This window comes from Saccopteryx leptura, chromosome 5, assembly GCF_036850995.1.
Source record: "Saccopteryx leptura isolate mSacLep1 chromosome 5, mSacLep1_pri_phased_curated, whole genome shotgun sequence".
Lineage (NCBI taxonomy): Eukaryota > Metazoa > Chordata > Mammalia > Chiroptera > Emballonuridae > Saccopteryx > Saccopteryx leptura.
Window position 1 is genome coordinate 18,469,315 of NC_089507.1, and position 20,593 is coordinate 18,489,907.

Consider the following 20,593-nt stretch of genomic DNA (forward strand, 5'->3'; position numbering starts at 1 on the left):
AACCAATGATGAATAAAGTACTTCGTACCAATAATGTGACTTCTGCTGCTGCATGGTTTTGCTGATGGCTTTGTAGTCTGGTTGATATGTGGTGAGGTTAAGCTTTATGTAGGTGCTGAGACTTCCATCCATTAAACATGATCGTAGGTTGGTCTTAATGTTCTTTAGATGTGAGAGAGACTGCTCACATGCACACGCTGCAGTGTGTGGTATGTGACGGGAAGCGCGTTCCAGGTTTTGACAATCAGCTGGTCAGCAGGTTGGTTTTTTTCATTTCTCCCCACTTGTGTTTGCTTGCCAACTCTGCTTGCTGTCGTGCAAGTCTTTCCAAATCTTCATTCACTGACTTGAACTTATTTACCCTCATGTTTGAGGCCTTCAGGTCAGCAGCTTGTAGCTCAAAATCTCTGATGGAGACACCGGGGATGTAACTCAGGTTGGCGCTGTCCACTGCACACAAGTATGGATGGGTGATGAACTTAAAAAGAAGAGTGCACTCATGAAATTCTCCAAAGCGTGCTTTGAATGACTGCAGGAGATTAGATGTGAAGCCCACTAGCTGCTGGAGATCAAGATGTTGAGCAGGGTCACTGCTGTGCATGCATCTTTAAACTCTCTCAGTTTTTCAAAGTGTAGTAAATGACCTGTTTCAATGTCAGCTTGTTTTCAAATGCAAACAATGCTTGTTGAAGGGATAAGACTGTATTTCCAACGCCTTGCATTTTCACATTGAGCTGGTTCAGATGTTCAGTCATGTCCACGAGACAGTAGAAGTTCAGGAGCCACTCAGTGTTAGCTAACTCAGGATGCTCGATGTTTTTCATTTTAAATCCGGATTTTGCTCAGACAAGCCATGAAACAGCTGAGCACCTTCCCTCTTGACAACCAACTCACACTGCTGTGCAGAAGCAGACCAGGATAATTATTCCCAACTTCATCCAGCAGTGTTTTAAACTGGAAATCATTTAAAGCTTGGGCAACTATAAAGCTGACCACCCGAATGACCAGCGACATCACCTCACCAAGCTGCTCACCACACATCTGAGCACAAAGCACCTCCAGATTAAGAATGCAGTGAAAATTTAGGATGGGTCTCTTTTCATGTTCATGAAGAAGGGCTAGAAATCCTGTTTTTCCCCACCATGCACGGAGCACCATCAGTACACATCGAAATGTTTATTCATCAGTAGACTTTTTTCTTTAGCGAACTCAGTGAAAGACTTGAATAATTCCTCCCCTCTTGTTGTTTCTTTCATAGGCAAAACAGCAAGACTTTCCTCATGTAGTGTGTCACCGACAGCATACCTTGCAATCACGCTGAACTGGGATAAATGGCTTACGTCTGTTGACTCATCCAAAGCAAGAGAAAAGAATGGTGCTGCATCTATATCCTTCACTTGTGTTGTCTCAATTTGATTGCCATCATGATGGTACGATTGTGAACAGTTTTTGCCGACAGAGGGATGTCTTTTATTCGTTTATCTTGTCTTTATCCGAAAAGTCGTCAAAAAGTTCATTGGCAACATTAAGCATGAATGTTTTGGCATACTCCCCATCTGTGAATGGCTTTCTGTTTCTCACAATTGCTAAAAGCACCAGCAAAGCTAGCCAAATTCCAGCCACCTTGTTGGGTCCAAACACAAAGCTGCTGCTGACTAGCTTACACTCTGCACAGTAGCTCTTGACATGCTTTCCTCCTGCTGTCCCCCCACTGGATATTTCGATGCAAATGTAGTATGACGTGTGTCGAAGTGCCGCTTTATATTTGACCATTTCATTGATGCAATTTTATCATTGCATATTAGACACACTGCAGAACCTGCTCTCTCCACAAAGGTGAATTCCTCTGTCCATTTCTGCTGAAAAGTACGATACTTCTCATCTTTTTTTCTTTTAGCCATCTTCTTGGTCAAAAGGGTTTCTGCAATAAGCTAGCTGATTGCTTGATTAAAAGGAGGGAAGTTTACTTCCTGACCTGACAACAACTAGGGTACCTTCTGCATTATCCAATAAAGATTTGGTGTTGTCCTGCAGGACAGCTGTGATTGGCTCTAGACACTTGCAACCATGAACATGAGTGGTAGGAAATGAATGGATTGTAATATATGAGAATGTTTTATATTTTTAATGTTATTGTTTTTTTATTAAAGATTTGTCTATGAGCCAGATGCAGCCATCAATAGAGCTACATCTGGCTCATGAGCCATAGGTTCCCAACCCCTGTTCTAAACTTTTTCACTATAGCTTGGCATTCCTTTGTCCAGAAAGTCAGCCAGAATATGAAATTCTTAAGTTTAGTTTATTAATAAGATACTTATTAATAGTGCTCTCACTTAACACCTAGGCTTAGAGTTAACACTGAAAACTTCAAACAATTCAAAACACATTGAAGTCTTTAAATATCGGTGCCACGTAACTACAAGAGCATTATTCAAATTTTTATCCTTACCTGCTTCTCGGTCGTGAAAGAGACCTGGATCTTGATCTTGACCCCGACCGAGATCTAAAAAACAGAAATTACACCACTCAGTCCATACTAGTCATTTTCTTAAACACCTCCTGATCACCCTATTAGGTAGGTTCAGAATGGAGAGGCTAAAAATAAACAAGATGCAACTCTGGCCTTATACCAAGGTATGGACAAATTGTCACATTTTCAACAAGCTGATATTAAATAAATAAGAAAACAATTTCCAATATCTGCTTTGCTCATCCATAATGAGCTGAACTGTCACAATTACATAAGTATGATATAATATTCTTAAAGTGTATAGTAATCCAAGAGAAATTAGTTTGCTTTCATAAGGGTAAAATGATTTGCTTTTATCTTAAAAGAAAAGAATCAAACCAATGTCAGGGAGATCCCCTGAATTGAGATTTTTTTTTTACTCATTTTAGAGAGGAGAGGGGGAGAGAGAGTTAGAGAGAGAGATAGAAGGGAAGGAGAAGCCAGAACATCAACTCCCATATGTGCCTTAACCAGTAAAACCTGGGGTTTGAAATGGCAACCCCAGCATTCCAAGTCGACGCTTTATCCACTGCACTACCACAGGTCAGGCCTGAATTGAGATTTCAATTACTCAAGTGATAAGAGCTCAGTAAGAAGGATGTCACAACTGGGCAAAGATTTATTCTTCAATCAGTAAATCATTGTTCAAGACCATCAATATATCAGCAAGAAACCGAATCAGTATGACATACACATCTTGGGGTCTTGCAATCAAATTAAAATCATTAATCCAGAGAGAGGGTCCAGAACTTTTACAAATGGACATCTCTGCATTTAAAGACTCACAGAACAATGATATTTCCCAGTGGCATTCCCTACTACTGACTCATCTGTGGCATTACCAACTCCATATTTTCTAGACTTTATTAAGACACTCTAGTAATGTCATTAAGATGTGACAATCCAAATACAAATAAGGGGGGAAAATGTTACATACTGGAAATACCTTGATCCTTTTATAGAACCAAATCTAGATCGTCTGAGGGAAGCCGACCGTGATCTACGGAGAGATACATATCTGGATTGTCGAGGAGATGCTGATCTTGACCTAAAAATTAATTCAAAGAGGTTTAGGTACATTTCCAATTCAAGTTTTTTACTGCTTGTTAAAACTTGAATTAGAGATCTCTCACCTCCTTTCCCTGCTCCTGCTTCGTGAGCGAGAGTATCGCCTACCTCTGGATCTCGAATGTGATCTAGAGTGTGACCTATTTTTCAAGTTAGAAAAAACCAAAATGTTAGATAATTACTCATTTTTATAGTTTTTGTGCCTCTGCTGAAATCGAATCTCAAAACTATTTAAACTTAGTGTCTCATTTGGAAACAAACTCTGGGCCTATTATTTATATCATTATTTTTACTACCCAAAAAAGATTTATTAAAAACTGAATTACATCATAGAATTACATAATAAAAAACACTGTAATGTGTATTTAAAATAAACCTTGCAAGTTTGCAGGTCGACCTTCTTTGGCCCATGGTCTAGTAGATCTAGACTAGGGGTCTCAAACTCGTGGCCCGCCAAACAATTTTGTGTGGCCCGCAGACTAATCCACGAAGTTCAAAATATTTTGGATAAAATTAAGTAAGCCTAGGGGCCTACTTGTATTTTTCATTTCTCTAGCATCCTAGCTAGATATTAGCTTAGTTAACAGCAGTTGTGATGCGAACTACAGTTTCTGGTCGTTTTGTGACACTGAGTAAACTGCATGTATGATTGTGCTTGTTGTACTGATTTTTTTTTGTTTTCAACTGCAGTGAGAAAAGTGTTGCGTAACAGTTGCCTTTTGTAGACCTAGTGCGGCCCGCCGAACGGCTGTGATCTTGCTCTGCGGCCCACATGCTGAGTTGGGTTTGAGACCCCTGATCTAGACAATCTAGAAGTATCTATAGCTGATCACTGCATCTAGATGTTTTCTTCAATCTAACAACGATCAAACTGACAGCCAAATGAGCCAGGTGAGGCTTGATTGACACCAGAAGATTTTTCTAGTTGGGAATGTGGTCAATCTGGTGTTACTCTTTCTAAACCAGAGGAGGCCCCAATTGATCACCGACTCAAATTTTCTGCCCTTTAAAGAATAAGGTGAAGCTAGGTGTAGATGACTTGAGGGGATCTGGTTTCTTATGCTGATCACCTCAAGGTCTAGGACTATGATGGTGAACCTTTTTATAAAAACTGCCTACTTCTGCAGTGCTGGTCAACCTGGTCCCTCCTGCCCACTAGTGGGCGTTCGAGCTTTCATGGTGGCCAGTAGCAGAGCAACCAAACTGCGCCAATTGGCCCACTATGAAAGCTGGACCGCCCACTATTGGGCGGGAGGAACAAGGTTGACCAGCACTGCAAAAGTGGGCAGTTTTTATAAAAAGGTTCGCCATTATGGGTCTAGGAGGATCTTAATTGTCGGATTTGCAAGGCGTCTCAGCATATCATAAGGCTCGTGACATTCTTAATCAAGGCGACTGACTCAAACGAAGAAACCTGAAAGGTTTTGACCAGGTGATTATTAATATATTAATATTTGTTTAATTAAACAATAATTGTAAAATACACCTGTATGATTAACATTCAAATTTATACAAAAATATTAGTTTCTGCCTTGCTAATAAAAGAATTACTTGATTAACTAGTATACCAACCATTCTTTTAAAATAAATACCTGCTGCTTCTTTGCCGACTATAATAATGACAATCATAAGCATAATGTCCCTTTTCATCACACTCATAGCATCTATCATTGGGATCAAAGGGATGTCGGACAGGTGGTCTATCAAAACGAGATCTCCGAGACATGCCTGTTGATAGTTCAACCCTTACTCGGGAACCACAAATCACCCTATAAAAAAGAACAAAAATTTTAATGCTAAAAAAACATGCAACTTCCTACTTTTAGAACTTTTCAACCATTCTGCTTTCACAAACATTAGCTATCTTTGTAAGCCCTTCCAACGCACCTTTGCCCCCTTTCTTAAGCAAAAATGATTAGCTAATTATAATCTCTAAACTACAGAATCTGAGCTTAGCACCTAGCTCATTAACCAACCCACTGGACTATTATAAGTTTCCTTACGGACATCTTACTTACTTGCCATCCAGGCCTCGCACTGCATCTTCTGCATCTCTAGGGTCTTCAAATTCCACAAAGGCAAATCCTGGAGGATTTCTCGCAATCCACACATTTCTTAATGGACCATAATAACTGAAAGCCCTTTCTAAATCTCGTTTGCCAGCACCAGTTCCCAGGTTACCAACATACACCTTGGTTTCTGTTTAAAAATGCAAATAGAAGAATGAATGTTATGCAAGATTTGACCTAAGTTTGAATGAATACTTTGCCTTAAAACTGTGCAAAGCACGTTTAGTGCTCTATCAAGGATTAAATTTGGCCTCAACATCAGCAAAGTCTGAAAATTTTGAAAAGCTAGGCGTATGACAAAGTTCTTAACATTCTAATCAAGTGCGTGTGTGGGGAAACCTCCAGAACACGGGTACACATGAATGGTAGGATATTCCGAGGCGCATGGCGGGCTCCGCCCCGGCCCCGCCCCCGAGTCCCGGCAGCCCCTGGCGCGCTGGGAGTGCGGGACCCGTGGCGCGTAGCCGCGTGGCGCGGTAGCCGCCGAGGGCCGGGACCTGGAGAGCAGGGCTCTGCCGGCTCTCGTCCTCCATGGCAACCGGCCTGGGCGCAGGCTCGCCTAAGACTCCAGCTCCCCGCCCCAGTGATGAACGGCGCAGGAAAGAGCTAAAAGAGAAAAGAAACCAGCCGCCAGACGACAAGATTTGTGTCTCCGTACACACTCCGCAATTCCACCGATTGTATGACGAGAAAGCGCAGCTCGAAGCTGGGGCCAGTTTTGTTCAGGCTCAAAGTCATCCTTGATTTTACAGCTGCCACCAGGCCTGTCCCCTAAATTGGCGGGAAAGTGCCACGAAAATGCGCCACCATGCTCGTCAATGTGCGCAAAATGGCAGCCGGGGACGTGGGGGACGACGGGCGGCTTGAGGAAGGGCGACATGAAAACAGTGACCCTGGGCCTGACTTGGGCTAGTGGAGACGAAAATGCTCGAGACGTAACACGACACTGGACACAGACCTGCACCCGCCATCCCCCGTCTCCCTTCAATATCCCGCCCCGCTGCCTCCGGCTTCGGACGGCCTGCGCCGAGGCCGCCATTACGCACGCGGAATAACCGTCTCCCGACCGCGCGCCAACCCCTCGGCCTCGCAACACTCGCTGCACCCACAACAACGTCCCTCCCTGGGCCCTAGCCGCTCACCTCCTCCGTACCGCCCATAACGCGACATGGTGACTGTCCCGCGAGCCCTGCGCTCTCAGCTCGCAGTGACCGGGGATCGACAAGTACAAAAGCAACGAGACCAGAATACCTCAATGGTCCCAGCGCCACTACGAGGAAGAGCGTGAGTTCCGGCTTATATAGGCGGCGGACCGGTTTCTTTGCGCATGCGTTATCTTAGCGTTCTGCGCGGCACAGAGGAGGGGGGGTGGAAATCACCAGAGAAGCGAAGCGGAGGGAACCGAAGAGGGTAAAACACCAATCATAGGCGGAGGGATACGTTTCCATGGGAACGTCAGAATCCGGCCTGTAAACCCTTGGCCTTTCTCGCAGTGTCCCGCCCCCTCCCTTCCTGTTTTCCTAAACCCCCCTCCTTTCCCTTCCCTCCTCCCTTCCCCCTCTCATTTCCCCCACTCTAGGGACCTTCAGCTCTAGTAGTCGTACTGCAGGTGCATTACACCGGCCTTATGAAAGGCTGTAAAACATAACTGCTGATGTTGCTGCCCTCGCTGCTGTTCTGTTGGCAGACCGGCCCAGACCATTACTCTGATCTTTGGGGCTCCTCAGAGGTAATCGGGAGTTTGGCCAGGGTGGTTTTAGTTCATAAATCCTTTTCTTAGGAGAGGTGGTGCAGTGTAATAATTAAGAACGTAAGCACATTGAGTGTGACAGTAACAGGCTTGAAGCGTGGCCCCACCCCTGATCAAGTTTTTAATCTCCTGGTACTTCCACTACCTCATCTGAAAAGTGGGGTTTTGCCTGACAGTGTGATGTCGCAGCAGATAAAGCCTCGACCTGGAATGCTGAGGTCGCCAGTTCATAACCCCAGGCTTGCCTGCCCGGTCAAGGCACATGTGAGAAGCAACTACTGCGAGCTGATGCTTCCTATTCCCCCCCTCACTTTCTCTCTTTCTTGCTCTCCTCTCTCTGAAAGTCAATAAGTAAAATCTTAAAAAAAAAAAAGAACCCAAAAAACAAAACTAAAACAATTCTATTAAAAAAGTGGGGTTTCATAATAGTAACTATCTCAGAGAGTAGTTTTTAGGAGTTGGTGAGGTAAACCAAGTAAATAACATTGCAAAATGTCTAGCATTGTTCAACAAGTGTTAGCTAGTAGAAGGTGGAGGAGGAAGAGCAGTAGTAGTCGCAGTAGTCTGACTAACCTTTGGAAGCTTCTAGAAGTTGGATGTGATCTGGGTGCATTGACAAAATTGAAATTTGTTTCTGCAAAGCTAGGGACTAGACCACTAGAATGTGGTGACCGGAGTTAAGTGGTCACTCCTAAGACGTCTTTGTCTGATCACTCATTGACTTCAGTAAGGAAAATTGTCATTTTTCTTCTTCAACTCAATCCACAAAGAGAAAAACACTCTGACATATAAGAAGCAACAACTCCGAAAAAGAAATTTTCCTCTTGGAAAGTAAATTCCGCCCAGGCTGGATAGCTTGACTGGTTACCATTGGTAGTCAACCTGGTCCCTACTGCCCACTAGTGGGCGTTCCAGCTTTCATGGTGGGCGGTAGCGGAGCAGCCAAAGTATAAATAAAAAGATAAATTTAACTATAGTAAGTTGTTTTATAAAGATTTATTCTGCCAAACTTAGTGAAAATCCGACATAAAGTACTTGGTAAGTAATTATTATTATGTGCTTTAACTTGCTGTAACTGTGCTTTATAAATTTTATAAAGTAAAGTTACTTCCCTACTTTATAAATCACTATTACTGTAGAACCAGTGGGCGGTTAGAAAATTTTACTACTAACAGAGATACAGAAGTGGGCGGTGGGTATAAAAAGGCTGACTACCCCTGGGTTAGACTGTTAGAGCATCATCTGGATACGCCAAGGTTGTGGGTTTGATCCCCAGTCAGGGCACATACAGGAACAAATCTATGTTTCTCTCTCTCTCCCTCTCCTGCTAAAATCAATAAATAATAATTAAAGAAAAATAAAGTAAATTCCCAGGAATTCCAAAATGAAATGCTGAAACCTTGTTAAGGGTTATATGCAAAAGTATTTGCCTGGGGAATGGGGAAATACGTGTTCATGAGCAGTAGAGAAATTGTCACTTTTTATACAAAATTTAGTCTTTGAAGCTAATTCTTATAAGATTAGGCACATTTTTTTTTAATTTTTAAAATGATTGATTGATTTTAGAGAGAGAGAGAGAGAAATATCAATCCATTGTTCCACCTATCCAAGCCTGCAATGATTTATTCTTGTATGTGCCCTGACCAGGGAGTGAACCTGCAACCTTGGTATATTGGGATGATGCTCTAACCAACTGAGCAACCCAGCACCACCTGTAGGCATCTCTTTAAATAAAAACAAAAAATGTATTTTAAAACTGATAATATACTACAACACTTAAATAGATAATTAAGTTTAGACTACACGTGAAAGAAATGGCTTGAAATTCAGAGATAGAAGGAGTTTTATTAGATCATTAGTCTAATCATTTTGTTTTCCAAATGATACTAAGACATAGAATTACAGAATGGTGAACTTGACTTGGGGTGGTGAGCACTCAATACAGGGTACAGATGATGTGTTGTAGAATTGTGCACCTGACCCTGTATAATTTTTTTAACCAGTGTCACCCAATAAATAAGTAAAAAGAAAAAAAAATTGCAGAATAGTGAGAGCATTGATTCCCAAATGCTGCTGCAAGGACTGTCGCTGTGAACCTTGATGAAAATTTCTCCAATCCAAAAAAAATAGAGCCTGTTGGCAACCAGTCTTCCTTAGGAAAGAACCATCATTTATTCTATGAATATGTCTTTCTTATTTTTTTATTAAAATGCTCCTCCAGTTTTTTTTTTTTTTTCAGAGACAGAGAGAGAGTCAGAGAGAGGGATAGATAGGGTCAGTCAGACAGGAATGGAGAGAGATGAGAAGCACCAATCATTAGTTTTTCGTTGTGACATCTTAGTTGTTCATTGATTGCTTTCTCATATGTGCCTTGACGGTGGGCCTTCAGCAGACCGACTAACCCCTTGCTCAAGCCAGTGACCTTGGGTCCAAGCTGGTGAGCTTTGCTCAAACCAGATGAGCCCGCGCTCAAGGTGGAGACCTCGGGGTCTCAAACCTGGGTCCTCCGCATCCCAGTCCGACACTCTATTCACTGTGTCACCGCCTGGTCAGGCGCTCCTCCAGTTTTTAAATGAAAGGAACAGATTGGCGTTCCTCTCTCTCTCTCTCCTTCCCTCTCTCTATAAAATCAATAAAGTAAAAAATGTATATCTTTAGAAAAAGAACAAAGCATGACTTTACCCAATAAAGAAATAGAAAAAAATCAGAAACTGTTCAGAAAACCAAAGAAAGAATAAAATTAAGAAAAAAAGTTTAATCCTAGTAAAAATGCAAATTAAAACAACATACTTTTTTGTCAGAAGTGCAGTGAAATCACACTTATACCCACTAATGGAAATGTGAAATAATATGATATTCTTGAGGGTCAGTTTGGCAGTTTGTTTTATTTTTTAAATTTTTATTGATTTTTTTTAAGTGAGAGGAGGGGAAATAGACAGACTCCTGCATGCGCCCTCACACCCAGCAGAGAGGGAAAGAGAGAGAGAAGGGGGAGTGGGAAAGGAAGCAAATGGTTGCTTCTCCTGTGTGCCCTGACCAGGAATCGAACTCAGGACATCTACATGCTGGGCCGACACTCTATCCACTGAGCAAACCAGCCAGGGCCCAGCAGTAGGTTTTAAATTTCAATTATATGTAGAGTAGGTCCCTCCTTATCTATAGTTTTGTTTCCATGGTGTCAGTTACCAATAAGCTGGAGTCAATAAGTATTAAATAGAAAATTCCAAAAATAATTTACAAGTTTAAAATTATTTTTATTGATTTTAGAGTGAAAAGAGAGGGATGTGGGGGAGGAGAGAGAGACAGAAACATATGTTTCTGTATGTGCCCTGACCAGGGATTGAACCGGCAGCCTTTGGCTCCCGGGCTGACACTCAAACCAGCAGATCTATCCATCCAGGGCACAATTTACAAGTTTTAAATTATGTACCATTCTAATAGTGTGATGACCTATTGGGCCACTCGGCTCCATCCCATCCAGGACGTGAATCCCCTTTGTCCAACATATCCATGTGGTATATACTACCTGCCCTTTAGTCACTTAGTAACTCTGGATTAGCAGATCTTTTGTCAGACAGACCACATTCACATAACTTTTATTTATTGTTGTATTTTACTACTAGTTATTATGTGCCTAATTTATAAATTACTGTGCCTGGAATTGCCAGGTCTTGGATATCAATCACTGATGGGTATGGGGGAAGAAAAAGAAGAGACAGTCTAGAGTAGATGATGGGTTCGACCATCTAGATGGGAAATACCAGAGTAGATTGAGGAGGAGATGGGTTTAGGGTTTAATAAACATCATCCCTTTTCCTCCCCTGAGTTCAGGAAAAGGAGACTGAAACATGACCTTTTTAAAGTGGAGCATTCCTATAGCAGAAAAGTCCCCTTATGGGACCAATAAGGGGAAGGAATACAGTTCCTTCGACCAATAAGAATAAGGAATACAGTCGATGAGGTAATCAGAGATGTTTTCAAGAGTACAAACTCTTAGTTCTGAGATTAATAAGGTCTGAGGATCTAATATATAGCATGGTGACTATAGTTGACAACACTATTATATGTACAATTGAAATTTGCTAAGAGTAGAACTTAAATGTTCTCACCACTCCCCAAATCATCATGTTGTGCACTTTAATTAATCTTATGATTTTATTTGCCAATTTAATTTAATAAAATCGAGGGAGGAAATAATTGGAAATAGGGCCCCCCCATCTCTGAAAATGTATATTATTGACTAAACAAATATCAGTCCTCGAGGTAGATAAAAATAGAATCTCAATCCCAAAAATACTAGAACAATATACAAGTAAATCTTGGTACAAAGACTTCATTATGGTTATATCTTTATGTACTCTTTGGGAATAGCAAACTTAGCAATTATATGGCAGAAAGAGGAGTTCACAACTTGCTTTCAAGAAATTCCTAGAAATACGTTGGGGTACCTGAATCATTTGAAACCATTTATTAATCCCTACTTTGCTCAAAAAAGTGAGCTAGGACTGGGATATGATGCTGAGTAAAACACAGATTATACCTCCGAGTTCCCAGGCTGGTAGTGAAAGCAGGTGAGTAAATACAGTGCAGTGAGCTAGGAGCCAATAGGAATATATATGCGCAGTGCCGTTAGAGCGGTTCTGCTGACAGACTCACGTCAGGTTCTGGGAAAAGTAAGATTTAGATTATGTTGGAAGGAGAATAGGGATTTTATGGAATATCATTTGAAAGCATTAGGCCAGAAGAAGGGGAAGCTGGTCCTTGGATGGAATCTGGCCCTCATCTAGGTTTCTCCAGCGAACCTTCATCTAGCCATTACTATTGCGGCTCCAGGGAGATTTCCCTCCTCATGAACTGCATGGCTTTTCCTCTCAGAACTTAACCTTTAGAGAAATATGTCATTAACAGCTTTCTTCTTTATTTTTAATATTTTCAAATTTACTTTAGAGAGAGTGGAAGGGTAGGAGGAGCAGGAAGCATTAACTCATAGTTGCTTCCTGTATGTGCCTTGACCGGGCCAGCCCAGGGTTTCGAACCGGGACCTCAGCGTTCCAGGTCAGCGCTGTATCCGCTGCGCCACCCAGGCCAGGCAGCTTAGATCTTTCATGGGTAGTGATTATCGTTGCGGATACCCTGAAGCATAACTAAACCTTAAGGTGTAAAAACAAGCAATTTAACTAAAATAATACCTCGGAGGTTGTCCTTCTTCCCCTCATTTTTTCCCTCAGATATTTTTTGTTTCAAAATACAGAATTAAAGTACATTTTAAAGTATACTTGTAATTATTGTAAAGCATGGTAATTAATATTAAAGTACTATATTTGCTGTTTCAATTTTTTAAAATAGATTAATTGAACCTATTGTGTTGTTATGAATGGATTCCTACATGTAATTGGTTTTCCATTATACCCACCCTCCACCCTACCTTCCTACCACAATACCACAGTAATGCTGTGATAACAACTGTTATATTTGATTTTTTTTGAATTGCAGCAATGCTAGGAAGTCTTTCTAGTTTATACAGCCCTTTCCATGTCCAAATTCCCATACAAATAACCATAATATTTCACAAAGATCTATTTTTTTAAATGAAAATATATGCAAATGTAGTGGTGTTACTAAGAATAACAGAATGGATTTTTGATTCCTATAATCTTTATCCTTTGGTCTGGACAATTTACTCCTTCTTTAGTTTTAAGCAGATACAGTCCCATTTCAAGCCAGATTCTTGTACCCAAAATTTCCTAGAGAGAAGTTTTACAGCTATCACAGTTCAATTCTACAACATAAATACGCAAAAGCATGATCTTATGAAAATAATGAATTGGAGGGATGGTTACAAAAGAACTCTTCTGTTTACAAAGGACTTCACAATATATTAAAAGAAGATGTTTTTTTTTTATTTTTAGAGAAAGGGAAAGGGAGAGACAGAAAGGGAGAGAGATGAGAAGCATCAGCTCGTAGTTGCATCATGTTAGTTGTTCATTGATGGCTTTTTATATGTGCTTTGACCCGGGAGCTCAAGCAGAGCCAGCACCCTTGGGCTCAAGTCAGCGTTCTTAGGCTTCAAGCCAGTGATCATGGGATATGGATCTCGCGCTCAAGCCCGTGACCCCATGCTCAAGCTGGGTGAGCCTGGGCTCAAGCTGTAGAGCTCGGGGTTTTGAACCTGGGACCTTAGCATCCCGGGTCAATGCTCCTTCCACTGAGTCACCACTGGTCAGGCAAAGAATGTGCTTTCTTTGGTACATTCCAAATGATTTGAGGTTTTCAGAAATATATCTTCTAGGTAAATAAAATGATCTTTACCCCCCTTTTGTCTGATCTAGATGAGACTACCCTAATGCTGCACCTCAGAGCTCTTCGTTTGCTTGCCTCCATTGTAACAGCAACACCGCAGGCTGTAGAAGGACTGACTCCAGTCAGGAGAGCAGGAGCTACCCTCACTGCAGCCGCATCACTCCACTGCAGATCTTTCCCATCTCTAAGACGGGGAAGTGAATATGTCACTTATTCTAAGTAAAAGAGGCCATAGTAAGGAAGATGACTTTATATCATTGACTTTACGAAAGGAAGACAATGATGAGGACAAGTTTGAAGACGCCTATGAAATTATTCCTGCAGCCGCAACAATGAATCTAAAGTCTTCCCTGGAAGAATGCACAACTGGATTGTATTTATTTCTAAATAACAGATTCTCTGATGCAATAAATTTCATCCTTCCATGGTCGAAAAACAGCATATACCATGCTCTAATTTATGGTATCCTTATGGTTGTCAAAGCCATCTTGACTTTCGATCCGCAGGATATAGAGATCGGGATGACTGCTGTAAAGGAAGCTTTGAAAACCTGTAACAGTTTCCGAAGAAAAGATAAGATGATGAGTTTTTCTCGTGTAGTGAATAAACAGGGAATAAAGGCTGTCAAAGAAGAGGAGTTGCATGCAGAAGTCTGCTATGCTGAATGTTTGATCTTGAAATCCACTATAACATTTATTCAAGAGGAGACTGTACTTGGTTTTCTTAAAAGTGGGGTCAACGTTGGGTTAAGTTACCAAATATTCAAAGACTGTCAACATATATTAGCACGGATACCTAACAACCAAAGCAAAACCTACAAACACTTGGTTGGCGGAATAAAATTTGGACTTGGAGCATTCAATCTGATGTTATCACTTGTGCCACCAAAGACACTTAAATTCCTCAATATTGTTGGCTATTATGGTGATAGAGAGGTAGGCTTGACTTTGCTTCACGAGAGTGCATCTGGATCACATATAAACAATGTCTTAAGTATTTTCACTCTACTCTTCTATTACAATTATATCTGTATTACTTTTGGTATTGAAAACGGTCATCATTCTTTTATAGAAGACCTCTTCCTAATCTATCTCCGGAAATTTCCAAAGTGCGTCATACTTAAATTTTTTCAAGCACGTTTTAGTATGCTGAAAGGAAAAGTTGAAACTGCACAGTTAACATTGGAGGAGTGCATTTTTATTCAGAACGAATGGAAGCAGCTGGATCACCTCTGTTACTGGGAGCTCATGTGGTGCTGCATCTTTGTGCAGGATTGGAAGCAGGCTTACCACTATGCTGATCTGCTGTTTCAACATAGCAGGTGGTCCAAGGCCATGTATTTATACAGTAAAGCTGTTCTGTTGGCCCTGCTTCCTTCTGGATTTGCTAAACCAGCAAGTGAGGACATGAACACTCTCTTCTTAAAAGTGGATAACCTGAGAATCAGATTTTTAGGAAACTCTGTGCCAGTAGAAAAGTTTGTTGCCGAGAAGGGTCAGCGCTATGGTACTACTACCGGCTGGTTTATAGCACAGCCCATTCTGGAATTCGTTTATGCCTGGAGTGGTTTCCAAGTCATGAGCAAAAGACTACATCTTGTTTCATGCTGGCTTTCAATAATTGACAAAGGAGAAGACATTTTGCGAGAAAATCCAAATAAAGAGTATGGCACAGATGACTTAAGTTTGCTAAATTTACTGAAAGGTCTATGTCTGAGATACTTAGGCAAATATTCAACAGCTGAGCAGTACTTTAATCGTGTCATTCAAAAGGAGAAATTGTTAAAATATGACCACTATTTGGTGCCATATACTTACTATGAACTGGGAATTCTATACTATCTGAAAGGAGATTATGCCAATGCAATGAAAAACCTTGACAACATAAAAAACTACAGAGACTATTCCATGGAAGCCCGATTACAGTTTAGGGCTCACATAGCTCTTGAACGAATAGCTAAAAAAAAGTGATTTAGACACAAAATATGCTTTTGTTTACTATGAGTAAAGTGTCTACAGTCAGCAAGATAATTAACAGGTAGAAAAAAATCATTTCTTTGTGGAAGAAATCGAAGAAGAGGCAGCTGCTAAGAATCTGGTAACAAGAAAGAAATTACCTTTCCCTCTTTCCTTCTCTATAACTATAAAATTAAATGTCAGACTAGCAAATAGAGTGATGTACATTTTTGAAAAAGAAAAGGTAAATGATGTACATTATACAAGATACTCTTATGAATTTATCCATCATGTTAGAGAACATTTTCAAAAACTCAAAAAATATTTTTAACATCTCATTATATATATAATAATATATACCTCTCAAATAAAATAGGGAAAGTAGCTACACTAGGAATCCCAGTGCCCTGTAAATGTTTTTATTTAATTAGTAAAAGAAAGAAAAAAGACTTTAAGGTTTTCCTGACATTTCAAAACAATGATGAGCTGAGAGCCTGGGCTCGGTGGTTTCCCCTGATACACAGTCATTGTTACTGGCGTTTCATACCAACGAAGATTATTTTCCTCCTGTGTGCTTAGAAGTATATTTTACCTTTTTCATTAGGAAGCCCAAATATGTGGCTATAATTTACAGCAGGATAGAAAAGAAAGAGGCTCATCCACACACACACACACACACACACACACACACACAGGCACATGTACACCCACTAAACCCTTTGAAGATAATTGGAGGAGGCCAAGAGGATAAATGCACTGGGTAGAAAAATAAAAAGTCAAGATTGAGGCCCTTGAAGGGAGAGTTTAGTTACCACTAGCCCTCCCTTTAGCTGCTGTCCCTAAGGTGTAATTCTTATTAAAACCAGCTCTTCAGTATAATTAAACCACTTGCATCTATCTTGTGTTATGGTAAACAGGCTAATCTGAGAGTAAATAGCATGGGCTTGGTATTGTTTTTACCCACCTGAGGGATAAAATTAGTCCCTGGTTTTCAGACCATTAAGTCTGGCTGAGTGTATCTTCTGTCCTGTCACCTGTGAAAAAAGACACTGCCGGGAAAGTTGGCTTTGCTAAAACACGGGAGTGAAACACAGTATCTTAGTGCTTTGGGCGTCCAAACAACCCACTGGAGCCCATCCTGGGGCTACTAGTTCAGATATAGAAATGCTTAGGTTGAAAAACATGTTCCTTATTAATTAAAAATAGACTTTTAGGTGCACAAATATACTTGGGTTATAATATATTCACCATTATTTAATAATGCTGGTACTGTATAGTAGTTAAGAGGGCAGGCTCTGGCCTGAGCTGGATTTACATCCTAGCTCTGTCACTAAATAGCCATGTGGTCCTGGGCCTCTGTACCTCAGTTCCTTAGCTGTCAATTGAGATAATTAATAATAGTTCTTATCTCATGGTTTTCCTATGATTAAGACTGAGTTTATATAGATTTATTATCCCTACTACTAGTAAGAATAACACATTGTTGTTCAGTGAAGAGGACTTAAATTACTTTCTTGGAAAAAGCAAAGGTTCCTTTGTTACCACTTTGCCAATCTAAAATTTGATCGATACTGTAATTTGCTTTTTCTGTTCTTAGTTTATCTTGGTAACTTATGAAATAAGTAACTCTCTGTTTAAATTATGACCTTGTGCTTTGCCCTGGTTTCTAACAATGAAGAGTGAAGTTATTAATTAAACAAATATCTGTTGAATGCCTACTATAGGCAGGCCCTGAGCAGTGTACTGAGGATATAAAAAGAAAGCATGGTCTCTCTTCTGAGGACTTTATTAGGGAGACAAGTTAGAAAAAGATTTTGTTGGGGGTGAAAACACTTAAAGAAGTTGCTTAAACAGAAAGTTGTTTATTTGTCCCAAACAAAAAAGTTGTTTATCCCAAACAAATGTAGGTAGTTTAGGTCTGGTCTGGCTCTTTTTATCTCCTATTTTTCTGCTCAGAGTACAGGCCTCCATGCTTGTTTCCTCACAGTGGAAAGGGCTGCGTCACCTCCAGGCCTCTGCCCAAGCCAGGCAGGCTGGGGCGGAAATGGTTAAGGCACAAAAAATCTTTCTTTTTATTAAGAGGCTTTGCTTTTTTATTTCAGAAAAGACAGCCTTCCTAGGAATGTCCATTATATCTCATTGGTCAGAAATATTTGTGTGGCCACTTCTGCCCACAAAGGAAGCTGCGACTGTGTTTTAACTGTCATCCCTCATTAATTAGGAGGTTATGGGAAAGGATTGTTAAACGAACCAACCTGCAGTTACTGCCCCCTAAACCCATATGTTAAGTAACAGTAAGTTAACAAAATCGTATCAGAGGGGCACAGTTGAAAATGAGGCAAGGCAACAGTGAGATCAAGGGACACCTGGGAAAGACTCTATGGGGATCTAACAGGACACCTTGTGATTGACATTTCCTTTGTGAAGGTGCTTCTCATAGTTCAGGTTCTGGCCTTTAACGGGCCCATGAGTTGAATAGACACAATGAAGCTGTTTTTCACCAAAGTCACAAGAGATTAAGGTATAATTTACTCTAACTTATTTATTTATAGTAGGAATTATTCCAGAGTTGCAAATTCAACTTCCTATAGGGATCAGGCAGGCAATATAAACATGAAAGAACAAATATAAAACAATAGTGCAGGACCTGTGGTGGTGCAGTGGATAAAGCATCATCGACCTGGAGCACTGAGGTCGCCAGTTCGAAACCCTGGTCTTGCCTGGTCAAGGCTCATATGGGAGTTGATGCTTCCCACTCCTCCCCCCTTATCTCTCTCTCTCTCTCTCTCTCTCTCTCTCTCTCCCCTCTCTCTTCTCTAAAAATGAATAAATAAAATATATTTAAAAAAAAACAATAAAAGTGGTGGGAACTAGTTGTGAAGAAAAGAGAGCAAATCTAAAGACTTACAAATTATAAAGAAATTTAACAATATACAGATATTAAACCTACCTGCAGGTACTGATATCACCTTTGCCCCTCGTTTGTGACTTCTGATCTATTCCTTTCTATTGCCTGGAAAATGCACATGTTTCTGTCTTGAGGGCCATCTCTCTTGATAAACAGTGTACCTAGAAAACCAGGGCAGAGTCACAGGCAGCACGGTGAGCACGGAATCAGAATATAAAGAGACAGAAAGTGTAAGGAATATCTACTCCTGGCCAGGGTGAGACACAATGAAGCGTTCATTCCTCACAGTGTGGGTGCCTCTCTGGAAAGTCCCGTCTTCCAGAGTCAGGATCTCTGAGGAATATCTCCCAATCTTCTGCTTGCTTACCTTTCTTCTTTTATGCCTTCTGCTGCCAACCCTGGGCTACTGAGTGTCGTAGGGGTCAATATAACTAAGTTTTCATCTACTGAGCTTTTATTCCATTCCAGCCCCGCTTCGAGCAACTGCAACCAGATCACTTAGTTTAGACTTTCCAGTCATCCTCGTATTCTTTGGTTACCCATATTATAGATGGTCTCTTTGTGTAAATGAATCACAGATCCAATCCCATCCATTTTATTGAATGTTTAGGGTTAGTTTAGAAGAGCTTGGTTTAGGGTTATTTAGAAGAGTTTGGTTTAGGGTTAGTTTATAAGAGCTTGGAGGTGGTACCTCAGTGTTACTTCCTGTGCCATAAACACAGATAAAGTGCTATTGAAACATTTTTTATTCTGTGGGGAAATTTTTTATTTTTTCTATTTTTATGGGAGACAGAGTGACAGAGAGAGAGACAGATAGGGACAGACAGGAAGGGAAAGAGATGAGAAACATCAATTCTTCATTGCAGAACCTTAGTTATTCATTGATTGCTTTCTCATATGTGCCTTGACTGAGCCAGTGACCCCTTGCTCAAACTAGCGACCTTGGGCTTTAAGCCAGCAACCTTTGGGCTCAAGCCAGCAACCTTTGGGCTCAAGTCAGCGATCATGGGGTCATGTCTATGATCCACGTTCAAGTCAGCAACCCCGTGCTCAAGCCAGATGAGCCTGTACTTGAGCGGGCAACTTCGGGGTTTTAAAATTGGGTTCTCTGCCTTCGAGGCTGATGCTCTATTTACTGTGCCACTGTCTGGTCAGGCTATGGAGAAATGTTCTTATTTAAAATAGTAAATATAATAACTATTTGGAGGCCCAATATCCTGGAAAAATGAAAAGGAAAACAGGGGGTTATGAATAAAGAAAAGAACAAAAAGATTTCTAGGCCTGACCTGTGGTGGCGCAGTGGATAAAGTGTCAACCTCGAATGGTGAGTTCACTGGTTCGAAACCCTAGACTTGCAGGGTCAAGACAAATATGGGAGTTGTTGCTTCCTGTCCCTCTTTCTCCTTTCTAAAAATGAAAAAAATAGTCTTCTTTAAAAAAAAAAAAAAGATTTCTAGCCCTGGCCAATTAACTCATTTGGCTACAGCAGTGGTTCTCAAAGTGTGTGCCAGGGCATACTGGTGCACCCTAGAAGATTTCCAGGTGCACCCTATGGTATTCCAGAGAAATATGTGCCTGTTGGGGACCAAAAAACCAACAGGGCTTTTGGAGTTTAGATTTTTGGAGGACAGAGGTGTGAGGAATTGGCTGTAAACTGACAGTCTTCCCAATCTCCCACCTCACTTGCCTGATTAGGTTGCAAAGGGCTGTGGTGCTGGATTGTTTACACTACCCCACGTTCCCTGGAAAGACTGGAGGCAAGTTTCTTTTATCTTTTGTTTGGTGTAAAGTTAAGATGATATGTATGGTGGGGGTTTTCTACACTCAACACAATTAAGAGTAAAAAGAGAGGAATTCTTCAATATATTGATGAGAAAATAAGAGTTTGCCTTTCAAATATATGCCCAAACATTGAAGAAATCACTAGGACACATCAGGCTCATGTTTCTCATAAACACAAGAATAAAAAAACTTAACACTTTGTGCCGGGACCTGCTGAATTAATTAAGTCTTACTAAGAATGTATCTATATAT

The 20,593-nt window shown here is 40.8% G+C and overlaps 2 protein-coding genes across 2 annotated transcripts; one reads left to right on the forward strand and one right to left on the reverse strand.

The window, feature by feature from the left end:
• Window positions 1-244: 244 nt before the first annotated feature.
• LOC136406447 (serine/arginine-rich splicing factor 7-like) lies at window positions 245-6,888 on the reverse strand. Its single transcript, XM_066386524.1, has 7 exons — window positions 6,789-6,888; window positions 5,596-5,776; window positions 5,170-5,346; window positions 3,643-3,717; window positions 3,456-3,557; window positions 2,450-2,503; window positions 245-407 (listed from the first exon to the last, which is right to left on the reverse strand). The coding sequence occupies exons 1-7, from the start codon at window positions 6,814-6,816 to the stop codon at window positions 245-247; spliced, it is 780 nt and encodes a 259-aa protein (XP_066242621.1). The 5' UTR covers window positions 6,817-6,888.
• Window positions 6,889-13,899: 7,011 nt separating this feature from the next.
• LOC136407025 (tetratricopeptide repeat protein 39B-like) lies at window positions 13,900-15,666 on the forward strand. Its single transcript, XM_066387529.1, has one exon. It carries the CDS (start codon window positions 13,900-13,902, stop codon window positions 15,664-15,666), a length of 1,767 nt encoding a protein of 588 aa, XP_066243626.1.
• The last annotated feature ends 4,927 nt before the right edge of the window (window positions 15,667-20,593 follow it).